Source organism: Ahaetulla prasina, chromosome 3 (genome assembly GCF_028640845.1).
Source record: "Ahaetulla prasina isolate Xishuangbanna chromosome 3, ASM2864084v1, whole genome shotgun sequence".
Lineage (NCBI taxonomy): Eukaryota > Metazoa > Chordata > Lepidosauria > Squamata > Colubridae > Ahaetulla > Ahaetulla prasina.
Window position 1 is genome coordinate 106651089 of NC_080541.1, and position 13223 is coordinate 106664311.

At 37.6% G+C, this 13223-nt stretch overlaps 1 protein-coding gene across 1 annotated transcript in view; it reads right to left on the reverse strand.

Moving 5' to 3' along the window:
* Positions 1 to 1384: 1384 nt before the first annotated feature.
* Positions 1385 to 13223, reverse strand: part of CFAP61 (cilia and flagella associated protein 61) — a 162241-nt gene continuing 150402 nt past the window's right edge. The window contains exon 25 of the mRNA XM_058178325.1: positions 1385 to 3826. Coding sequence (XP_058034308.1) covers positions 3626 to 3826 — 201 coding nt within the window. The 3' untranslated portion in view covers positions 1385 to 3625. The remainder of the gene's footprint in view (positions 3827 to 13223) is intronic.

Consider the following 13223-nt stretch of genomic DNA (forward strand, 5'->3'; position numbering starts at 1 on the left):
AATCAGCACACCAAGCATTCCTTAACACACTCTGGAGACCTCAGAAGCTTCATGGCATGCATACCCAGATGATGTACAGTTATGTCAACATACACTACTAATGAAGACAGTGGTTTTATGTACACAAAGACCAAAAAGCATATTATAAGAAAACTTGTAGAGAATAGGGAACAATAAGCAAGAGAAATTTCTTTCTTCTGAAAGAAATTGAAGCTCTTTCAGTAGATAATAAGCATTTTACTAACACTCCAAACCAAAATAATAATTATTTAAGTCAGGGGTGTCAAACACAAGGACTGCAGATAAGGCCGGATCTGGCTTGCGGGATGCCTGGAAATATCAAAGGACCGGTCTGTAGTGCCATCTAGAGCATGGCCTGTTTTTGGTCTCCCCAGCCTCCAGCAGCACTCTGCCAGCCAAAAACGGGCCATATGGAGGTCCCGCGAGGCTCCCATGCAGCCCAATTTTGGCTGGCAGAGTGCAGCAAGAGGACTGGATTGGAATACAATTATGTGGCCTCAAGTAAGTGCCTGATCTGGATAGAAAACAAGCAACATCCTATATTAATACTACAGTTTAATGCCAGATTTTACATACTGTAGGTCCTTTTAATCTACCATCAATAATCTATAATTGACAGCCATTTCTATTTACTATCCTGGAAATTTACCTCTGCTGTTAGATCGTGTATTATGTTATTTATGGTATTGTATTTTTATTATTAGTTGAATAATAAAAATACAATAATATAAATACCTTTTCTGCCTGGAAAAATAATTTACTATTAAACAATGGGGTATAAATTTGGAAATAAAAAGTTTAGTGGAGCATGAAGAATAAGTGATAAATGTTTGCCAGTAATATCTGGTAGAAGAGATAGGAAAATGGTTATAGTAAAGAACTATGGAAAGAAAGAAGAGAAGGGGAAAAAATGCATCTTGAGCCTGTGTCAAATGTTCCACATGGCCACACCACCCCCAGCCATACACCACTACCTTGGCCCTCTGAGATCAAACAGAACCCGGATGCGGCCCTCAATGAAATCGAGTTGGACACCCCTGATCTAAGTCTAAGAAACTGAAGTAATGCAAGCAGAAATTCTCTTTGTACGCCCTCCCCAAACTCAGCTGAATATAGACAAGTATGTTCTATTGAATGAAATTGGACTAGGAATATAACACTTGAAAAATTTAAAGCGATAGAATAAACCCCATTTTAGTAAATATAGTTTATTCAAACAATAATGACTTTATTATTTTTTATTTTTATTACAAAAGGAACAAAAGCTATTGAACTCTAAGGAATTAGCATCTCTTTATTTTTGCCAATTTAGGAAAAATAGATAGGCAAATATAGAAAACAAAAGAAGACATCAATATAGTGTTAAAATGAAGACAATATGCCTTTTACAAATATAAGTTATAATTTCAGAAATAAGATCACGGAAAGCTCAAAATGCAGATGTCATGTAAAATAAGTTTTTCTTGATCTAATACTATCAATTTCTTATAATTTCCAAAGTTTTATTTTTATTTTTATTATTTAATTATTTTATGGACTTCTAAAAGCTAAAACTTAACTATATTGATAAAACCTTTCTTTTATGTCATTTACTTCTTGATTTATTTTCAAGCACAGACCCATTACTTTTTATTTAAATGTATATAATTTTGAAAAAAATATTAAAACTATTTTGTAATCCATTTTCAATCATCTCCAGGTTTAAGCAGAAAAATACCTTAGGCAAGGAAAACTAATTTTCTTCCTAGCAAATAGAACAGGTTCTCAAATAATTTAATATCAACCATAATCACACTGAATCAGACTAAATATGTTTACCTGAATTGAATAAATTGTATAGACTTGCATAGAATTTGGAACACTTAAGCTCATTGCCTTCAATCAGTTTTTCAGAGAGTAACTAAACCGAAGTTCACTTTTCTTGGCGTAGTTTGAATCAATACCCAAAATTATAAGATATCTCTCTCATTAGCAGCCATCCTTTGGAATTAGTACATAATTTTCAAGGGTGGAAGTCAACTTTCTGTGTTTTTTTCTTTTTCCACTTCTTTTTTTCTTTTCCCTTTCCCTTTTTTTTATTTTTGTTTACATTTTTACATTTTATGTTGTAATAAAATTCAAATGAAAAAATATTTTTTTAAAAAAAGTATTGGTAAATAATTTTAATGAAGACAGATTTAGGTGCAAACTCAGAATTTAAATTTTTGTTGAGTTTTGTATAATGTTTTGATGCAACTATTGGGTACTGTGTCTGAGTGTTAATTCAAGGAAAGTTATCCATGCTTTTTAAACCAATTTACTTAGTTCCAAAGGCTGAGGTATTTTTTTATTTGTAATTTTTTAAAAATAAAAAATTTAACTATTATTTTAATAGTTTTGACTAGTTTCATTTTTAAATTTATTATACACTGCTTTGTGATGTCACTGATATGGCAAGTACAGAGAAATTGTTTAAATCAAACAAATAAATTGTACAATTTGTTAAACAGTATATGCAACCTTTTTTACTTCTCTAAAGCTTTCTGTGTACTTTTGTTTTAGTGCTAAAATGAGACAATACACACCTTTTCACATTACATGATATGACCTCAGATAATTCAAGAAATAATCCTATTCCTCATAAACCCCACTGATGTTAAGGGATTGCTTTGTGACTGGATATATATAAGATTATACTTTCTAACTGAATACAGCAGTTAATGGGAAAATGCCTGCAGATACTTCATAGACTTTGATTTATAATCTCCACCTTCCGTCTTTGATTATCTCTTCATACTATTACCCCATCTCTTTTAAAAGATTTTAGTTTATGCCAGAATTCTTGATAACTCTTTAGTTCTGCACTTGACTATACCAATTCATTTTCACCATTTGGTATACATAGACGTCACTTTATTCACTTTATTTTCCTTACTTTGGTGGTTTTTCCCTTCCTATTGGCTGAAACAATCCACTACTTTCAGCAACTAAGCTGCAATTGGTCAGAGTTTCTGAGCTGCCCCTTGAAAGAGAGTTAACCCTGCAGCTGCCAGGTCACTAACCAGTACATTAGAAAACTGACCTTCCTCCTACTACAATGTACCTTCTGTCCAGGAAGACAGAGAGATACAAAGTTCGCATTTTGAATGAACAATTAAAAAGCTAAAATGCAATATGCAAATCTCACTAGCCATCTGTCAAGTTTGCTTGGGAGGGAGTCCCCAGCACTGCCCAGGAGGCTACAGGATTTAAAAGCAGCAAAATTTAGAAACAGAGTCAGATTGATGAAATAAAATACTTTATTTTACTTTATCATTGAATCTGTAGCACTGAGACATATCTTATTTACTGATGTTGTTGACCTCAGATCACATAAATAGCATTATATTTGATTTTATTATTTTAATATATCTGCATGCATTGTTATGTACCATTGTCTAACAGTATAGTTTGGTGGTTTTGTTTTTATTTTTAATTAATATGTACAAATAGCATGGATACTTGAATCTATCTTATTCATTGGCTAATCATATAAAGTTAGCACTTAACTATTTACACTTCACTTCTAAACACTTTGCTGAATTGTATATTCATTGCAACAATTGTCATATTTAGTCATTTATACTTAAACTATTCCTGGCCAGGCAAACATTGGTAAATGATAATTATTATAATTCAGAAAATTGAGAATGCTTTTTTGTACCATGTTATTGCATATACTTTGTTTAAAGGATTGTTTGAGGTATGTCTTTGGCCTTTCAAGTAATGAAATTTCACCTTCTACTATTTGACGCACAAGTTCTTGCATTGAAGGTATATCTTCTTCCTACAAGCAACAAATGAGAAAAGTAAATGTCTGAAGATAATCATTAGCTGGATTGAAGTGCAGCATCACCATCTTCCATCAGTCTAATAAGAGTAATGCACAAGGATTTCCAAATAACCCACAGATAAATAAATTTAGCACACATTAGTAAAATGCTGCACCAAAAAGAGAATTCTAATCTAAAACCAAAGTCAACCTGGGATTTATTGCTTTGTGTCTTTAGCCACAGGCTCCCTCTTAAGCCTCTCTTTCACCATCACTTATTCCCAAAGCCCTGACAACAAATTCAGAGAAGCAGCTGCTCACCACATTCCCCGGAACGCAGGCAGACATGCCAGTTGATCCTCAAAGTGCTGCCTAGCACATGCCATGTTCATTTCAATAGAATCGCTGTTGACAGAACACTTTTATTACTCACATTTAGGGAAGCCTGACACCAGTGAAAGTGCAGAGTTTATCGCATAAGTGTGTGATAAACCGTGAGTGTGAGAGGATAATTTCTCATTAATCTATAATGAGAAAGGAAAATGTACACATACTACATTCTTATTACTGTTTTTCCATCCCCAATTTTCTTTCCCAATCCTTTATCAATTATATCACCTATTCAAAATCACAAGGTTTACTTTTAAGGTATTTTGTAAAGCACCATTAATGAAGGCTGTACTGCCATTATTGCTCACTCTGCCGAAGACATGGAACAACTTATGGACTGTTTTAGCAAGGCCTGACAAGACTTTGGACTAACAATCAGCATGAAAAAAAAACAAGTCATGGGTCAGGACGTGGATTCACCTCCCTCTATTACAATCTCTGCAAAAGAACTGGAGGTTGTCCATGACTTTGTGTACCTCGGCTCAACTATCTCTGACAATCTCTCTCTTAGATACTGAGCTGAATAAATGTATTGGTAAAGTGGCCACCACATTTTCCAGACTTACAAAGAGAGTATGGCTTAATAAGAAGCTGACAAAACATACAAAGATCCATAGATCCTGCGTCTTGAGCACACTCTTGAACTGCAAAGTCTTGGACCCTTTACGTATGGCAGGAGAGAAAGTTGAACACCTTTCATATGCACTGTCTCCGATTAATTTTTGGCATTACCTGGCATGACAGAGTTCCAAATAGCGCAGCTTGGAACGTGCTGGAATTTCTAGCATGTATACACTATTGAAATAGCGATGTCTATGCTGGCTTGGGCATGTTGTGAGAATGGCTGATGGTAGGATTCTGAAAGATCTCCTGTATGAAGAATTAGTTCAGGGAAAGCGCCTCAGAAGGAGACCACAGCTGTGATATAAAGATATCTGCAAGAGGGATCTAAAGGCCTTGGGAATGGACATTAGCAACTGGGAAACCTTGACCTCTGATTGTTCAGCTTGGAGGCTAAAGACACAGCATGGCCTTCTCCAATTTGAAGAGACACTTGTTTGGTCGGCTGAGGCAAAGAGGAAATCCCGGAACCAATGAAATCTGGGGGCTGGGCAGGGGACAGAATGTATCTGCCCTCAGTGTGGAAGGGATTGCCACTCTCGAATTGGCCTTTTTAGTCATCCTAGATGTTGTTTTAGGACCTCTTTCCAGAGCACGATACCATAGTCTTTTGAGACTGAAGGATGCCAATGCCAATACCATATAACATACACCAAAAATCAATATTTTCTGTTTCAAACCATATTAATAGGACAGACTGAAATTATATATATATCATTTCAAAGACCTACATATATATATATATATATGTTTTCTGAGGTTTTCGCGGGTGTTTGTATGTAGGTCTTTGGTTATTCGGGTTTTCTCCCGCGTAAAATTGGAAGTGTGTATATATATATATATATATATACACACATACACACACACACACACATATAGCATTAATGCCCAGATGTACTTGCTTTCTTCAAAAGAACCATTTGAATTATAACTGAGAAAAAATTAAAGACGTGTCATTGTATTGAAATTAATTATATATATATAATTACATATTATATATATAATGACGCTAAAGGATATCAATACACTGGATGTTTTACAGAAGCATGTTGTTAGTCTCAATCATTCATATATATATATATATATATATATATATATATATATATATATATGAATGATATATATATATCATATATATATATATATATGAATGATATATATATCATATATATATATGAATTATTTATATATATATATATATATATATATATATATATATATATATATATATATATATATATATATATATATATGAATGATTGAGACTAACAACATGCTTCTGTAAAACATCCAGTGTATTGATATCCTTTATCTTGATCCACTCTTGATCCACTGATCAAGATAGAAAAGGAATTTGATCCACAGAAGCTAATGCAATTACACTGACAGAATTTCACCTTATGTTTGACAGTGGGCTCACAGTGCTTTATTTACCATTAACATATGTTAAAATCCTCTAGGCTACCCTTGTACTGGGGCTCAAAACTTGCCCAGATTATTGATTTGGGTTTGTCTGACAAGAGTTCATATTGTCTCTAAGCTGTGGAAATAAGTGGAGGTGAGGTTCAGCAATGCAACTTTGTTGGCACAGGTTCCATTTCATTTCATCTTGGATGGTGCAATATTGGTACAGCAGCCAATCAGGCTGAATCTCATGATGATGAAAATGATGATGATGATGATAATTGTATAGTAGTTTCCAGACTAAGGAAAACTAAGGAAACAGGAACGCCAGTGGGTTTAATGGGAGGATTAAGAATATAAACACAATGGGATTTAATATTAGTAGAAAAATTCACACACAGAGAAAAATTGCAGTTCTCAAGTACAAAGAGTAAGGAGAAAATAAAATGAAATGCCTAATAACCATACATTAACACTAGACTATATTGAATAGTATAGAAAGTACTCAGAAAATAGTGACATAGAAAATAGTTTCTCAGAAAATAAAACATGTATTTATCAAGGATAAAGAGATCATATATATATATATATTACAGATGAGTTGTAATAAAGGTATCTCATAAAATTGCACTCTGTGAAAATGGATTAAGTTGCTGCATTATATTTAGTTGGAGAAAGCTGCTAATACCAAAGCATCAAGAGTAAAGACAATATGCAGTAAAATCCTCAGTAAGTAAATTAAGGCTACCAAACAAAAGTATGAATATGTTAAGGCCAGATATTCCAGATAACTCTCAAACCATTTTACATTAAAGGTAGCACCTTTTCCAGACAACACAAATGAAGCAGCCTGTGTTTTGAATGTTAAGTAAAATATTTGGAGAAAAGCCCATAAAACTATATATGTGTGTGTGTGTGTTTTCTGAGGTTTTCGCAGGTGTTTGTGTGTAGGTCTTTGGTTATTCGGGTTTTCTCCCGCGTAAAATTGGAGGTGTCTTGGCAACGTTTCGACGAAATCCCATTCGTCATCTTCAGGCTGGGTGTTTACAGCTTCGTGCTTCTAGGAGAAATGTGTGATCGCAGTTGTTTCTTCCTTTTAACTGCTAGTGGGGGTTTGAACTGTTTGGTTGGGAGCTTGGCTGTGTTCTGATTGGGTGGAGGTGTGTTCTGATTGGTTGGGAGTTTGGCTGTGCTCTGATTGGATGGTGGGGTTGGCTGTGCTCTGATTGGATGGGGGTGTGTTCTGTTTGGGGGGGAGCTTGGTTGTGCTCAGGTTGGTCTGAGATGCAGGGGGATTTGAGTTGGTGAGCTGCATTGCTTTTGTTTGGCTTCGTGGTCGTGCTACATCTTCATGGTGGGTGTCAGTCTGCTGCATGTATGGATTGGAGGGTTTTGAAATGGCTAATGATGCAGCTACGGTCTGGCTTCTGGTCCATGGTCGTGCTTCATCATCGGTGTGGGTTTGAGTTTGCTTTCCGTGTGGATGTGTGGTGGTGACATGCTGTGTGGCACTCGTGAGTGTGGGTCTTGTGTCATTCTTCATGTTAGGGACTTGTTTGTCGATAAGGACGGGTTTCCAAATGGCTGGTAGGCGGGAGGTATCATCTCGTTTATTCATGCTGTGTGGGCGTTTTTCTATCTCGATGGCTTTTCTGATTATTTTCTTGTTAAAGTGTTCAGTTTTGGCGATAGTTCTGGTATTTTTAAAGTCAATTTTATGTCCTGTGGCTTTAAGGTGTTGGATCAGGGAAGAACTTGGTTCCTCTTTTTTGATTGAGTTCTTATGTTCTTCAGTGCGTGCACTTATTCTTCTGTTGGTTTGTCCGATGTATGTGGTGCTGCAGGCGGTGCATGGGATTTCATATACTCCTTGATTTTCTAACTTAATTTTGTCTTTGGGGTTTCTTAGGATGGTGGATATTTTTCGGTTTGTGCAGAATTCTGTCTTGATGTTGTTTTTGTGGAGGATCTTGCTGATTCTGTCTGTGGTACCTTTTATATATAGGAGGACGGCTTTGTTGTTTTCTTGTTCTCTGTCTTGGATTTTAGTGGGGGTTTCTTTATGGATTAATTTGGTAATTTTATTTCTTTGGAATCCATTGGATGTTAGTACGTTAGTGAGAGTGTGTAGTTTGGTTTTTAGGTCGTCAGCTAAGCGTAGTGTTCTGCAAGGCTGATACCAAATTTTCAGTATTTTTAGCTAACAAATGAACAGTCCCAATAATTGACCTACATACAAGTAGTCCTCGACTTACAACCACAACTGAGCCCAAAATTTCTGTTGGTAAATGAGACATTTGTTAAGGAATTTTGTCCCATTTAATTACATTTCGTGCCACAGTTTTAAGTGAATTACTACTGGTGTTAAGTTAGTCAAACAGTTGTTAAGTGAATCTGGCTTCCCCATTGATTTTTCTTGTCAGAAGGTTGCAAAAGGGGATAACACGATCTTGGGACACTGCAACCATCATAAATATGAGTCAGTTGCCAAGTATCTGAATTGCGATCATATGGCCATGAGGAGGCTGCAACAATTGTAAGTCTGAAAAATTGTGTTAAGTCATTTTTTCAAGTGCCATTTGAATTTGAATGGTCACTAAACAAATTTTTGTAACTTGAGGACTACCTGTATTGTCTGGAGAAAGAAATTCTAGGATTATTTTAAAAATTACCATTTATTTACTTTGGTAATCTTCCAAGTTAGAAAATGTGAGCTCCCCATTTAAAACCACTCAGAAATCCAAGTTTTCTCTATAAACAGTAGCTATGACTGAGCACCACTAAACTTAAAAAAATGAAACAAGAAAAAAGGAAGGAAATAATAAAGGCAAAAGCTTATATCATTTCATAAAGCTTATTTCTAATTTGATTTTTACATTTTTAAAAGATGTTTTGAACAGTTATCTTGCTAATACATGCAGATTAAATCTATCAATGTATGTATGTGTGTTTATCTCAAACATGCAAAGAGAGAAAAAGTAAGAGCAAACAATAGATTTTGCCAGGCCAGAATTGCTATGTCAATTGATGGATGGATAAATAAAAGTAAAGAGCAGTCCCAATGTTGTTATCAGCCTCCTGTTGGGTTGGATAGTAAAAGTTAGAGAAATTTGGTAATATGCAGGGGTGGTGGTGGGGGGGTTAGAAGTTCAATCAGAATAGAGCTGGAAAGGGACCTTGGAGATCTTCTAGTTTGACACCCTGCTCAAGCAGGAGACCCAGTGATGGGTTGCTCCTGGTTCTCTCCGGTTCTGACGAATCAGTAGTAAAAGCGGTGGGAGGTTCTGCCCAACTGCCCTGATATCATATGTGATGATCTGCACCTGTGCAGAAATGCATGCGAGCAAAGCAAGCGCACGCACACCCTCCTGTTGTGAACCAGTAGTAAAGGTAAGTAGAACCCACCCCTGGGGAGACCCTATATCATTTCAGACAGGTCCAATCTTTTCTTAAAAACCTCCAGAGATGAAGCACCTACTGTACAACTTCTGAAGGCAAGCTGTTTCACTGGTTAATTGTTGTCATTATATGGAAGTTTCTCCTTAATTCCAAGTTGGTTCTCTCCTTGATTAGTTTCTATCCACTGTTTCTTGTCTTGCCTTCTGATGCTTGGAAAATAATTTGCCCCCCCTCTTTGTGGTAGCCTCTCAAATACTGGAATAGTGCTATCATGTTACCCCCTAGTCCTTTTTTCTAGACTAGCCATATCCAAATCCTGCAATTGTTCTTCATATGTTTTTGCCCCCAGGCCTTTAATCATCTTAGTTGATCTTCTTTGCACTTTTTCCAAAGTCTCAACATCTTTTTTGTAATGTGGTGACGACCTGAGTTTAACTCATAGAATCATCTATTACAATGTCCTTCCTGTCAAAGACTACTTCAGCTTCAATTGCAACAATACACAAGCACACAATAGATTTAAGCTTAATGTTAACTGCTCCAATCTTGATTGCAGAAAATATGACTTCAGTAACAGAGCTGTTAATACTTGGAATACACTACCTGACTCTGTGGCCTCTTTCCAAAATCCCAAAGCTTCAACCAAAAACTGTCTACTATTGACCTCGCCCCATTCCTAAGAGGTCTGTAAGGGGCGTGCATAAGAGCACAAGTGTGCCTACCGTTCCTGTCCTATTGTTTTCTTTCATTATATCCAATTAATATAGTTATTACATACTCATGCTTATATATATGCTTATATATTGTATAGTTATTTCATGCTTATGCTTATATATACTGTGTGACAAAATAAATAAATAAATAAATAAAATAAGTATTCCAGGTGTGGTCTTACTAAGGATTTATAAAGCAGTGGTGTACTTCACGTGATTTTGATTCTATGCCTCTGTTTATACAACCAAGGATTGTATTAATTTTTTTTTTGGCAGCTGCTGCACACTGCTGTCTCATATTTAAGTGATCATCCACTAGGACTCCAAGGTCCCTCTCACAGTTACTGTTTTTGAGCCAGGTTTTACCTAGTCTGTACTTGTACCTTTGTTTTTTTCCTGCCCAGGTGTAAAATCTTGCTTTCCCCCCCTCACCACTGAATTTCATTTTGTTGGATAGAGCCTATTGTTCAAGTATGTCAAGATCTTTTTGATCCTGAGCCTGTCTTCTGGGGCAGGGGTCTCCAACCTTTCGGACCTCAGGGACCACTAAATTCATAATTTTAAATCCCATGGACCACTAATATGATCTGCCTAATGACTAGCTGGGTGGGCGTGGCTAGGTGGTCATGTGACTGCATGGGCATGGCCAACTCAATGTCACTCACGTCAAGGGGAGCCTCACCAGGTCTACTTGCCCCTCCCCTTCCAACCACTCCTCGCCTGGCTGACTGGGCTCTTTAGGGTGCCAACGAAAAGCAGTTGTTGGAGCTAAGCAGCCACCATGAGAAAGAGTTCAAATTGGATCTGACCGAGAAGGGGGCTCAGCAGAAGCACCTCACTGAGGACTATGAGCATAGGCTTTCTAAGCAGAGGGAGTGCAAAGCCAGGTATCGGCGCTTGGAGGCTTAGCGGGCTGAGATGGTCAGCCAGTTCCAGGCCATGATGTAGTCCCACTGGTTCTTCGCCACCAGAGGCACTTCCCTCCAGCCTTCGCCCAAAGCCCTGCACCAGGTGGCTGAAGCAGACCCCAAGTCGGAATTTCTCCCCCACTCCGACCCGTGCAAAAAGACCCCAAAGGGGGAGACTCTCTGTAGCAACACAAACGTTCACTGCATGTATCTGGCTCAGTGGCCGTAGTTTGAGGACCCCTGATTTAGTGCAATATAAAAAATGCAAATAATTTTTCTGCAGACCACCAAAATTTTCTCACGCACCACCAGTGGTCCAGGACTACCAGTTGGTGACCGCTGTTCTGGGCTGTTGGCTATTCCTGCCAGCTTAGTGTCTTCTGCAAATTTGATGAGTTTCCCTTCTATTCCCTCATCTAAATAATTTATGAAGATATTGAAGAATACTGGGCCTAAATTAATTGTTAATTGTAATAGTTATATAACACTTTTTGGGAATTGGGTATCAACACAATTGATTACATCATAATTTCAACCAATGAGTTTAACTTATTGGACTCATTTTAGGTGATAATGAACAGGCCAGATGGTGGTCACCTTCCATTGACCCTGGATTTATAGTTTTCTCACATCTGCATACATCTTGACAAATTTCACCATTCAGAAGGGATGCATTGCAATGAGGATCAAATAAATTAATAGGTTGAATAAAAGTTATGCATTTGTTCTATTCACACCAGATATAACAAATTTCATTTAAACTATTGTAATGAATGAGGGAACACTAATTTACCAAAGTTTAAATTTTTGACTTGAAGTCTGTAGAGCCCCCTGCTGGAAGTTAGAGTAAAGAGCTCACATCCTAGGACCCAGGCAACCAAGATCTAAATCTTGGTTTAATCTAGAATATGTGCACGTTTAAAAATAACGTATTAGCTCCTGTCCCCTACTTTGAAAGAACGGAGACCAGAACTTTGTCTTATACTATAAAACTGATAAGACAGTCAATTCAAGATCAACAGAAAAAAAATTATTAATGGAACCTTTAATTTACTTACAGAATTTTTGCCTCAAAATGTAGAGGTTATTCCATTATAGCCAAACTACCCATTAGAAAACAATTTATTAATCTTTATCCAAATTTCTATTGCTGCTTTTGCTAAAAATGATTAGCACAGAAATCCCTGTTCCCCAATAGTGGGTTCTATTTATCTTCGCTACTGGTTTGGAACTGTGAGTGCGAGTGGGTGGCACTTCTGCACATGCGCAGAACCCTCTGTGCATGTGCAGAGCATCCATGATGACATCTGGGTGGGTGGGTGGAGCCTCCCGCCACTACTGGTTTGACCGAACCAAGGTGAACTGTTAGAAACCCATCACTGCTCTTCAAAGTATGACAGAGATGCTGTACTAAGTATATTTTAGATCAGGGGTCACCAACCTTTCAGACCTCAGGGACCACTAAATACATAATTTCAAATCCTGTGGACCACTAATATAATCTGCCTAATGACCGGCTGGGTGGGCGTGGCAAGATGGTCATGTGACTGGGTGGGTGTGGCCAACTTATGTCAAGTGGCACCTTGCCAGCCTCTACTCGCCACTCCTTGCCTGCCCGCCTGGGCTCTTTAGGGCCCTAACGGAAAGCAGTCACCACGAGAAAGAGTTGGAAAAACAGCTCAGTTCAAATTTGATCTGACTGAGAAGGAGCTCAGGAAAGCACCTCACTGAGGACTATGAGCATAGGCTTTCCAAGCAGAGGGAAGACCTGCGAGAGTGCAAGGCCAGGTACCAGCACCTGGCGGCTCAGTGGGCTGAGATGGTCAGCCAGTTCCAGGCCACGATGCAAGTCCCACTGGAACAAGCCCTCTGGCTCTTCGCCACCAACGGTGCTTCCCTCCAGCCTCTGCTCAAAGCCCCGCACTAGGAGGCTGAAGCAGACCCCAAGTCAGAATTTCTCCCCCCCTCTGACCCGCA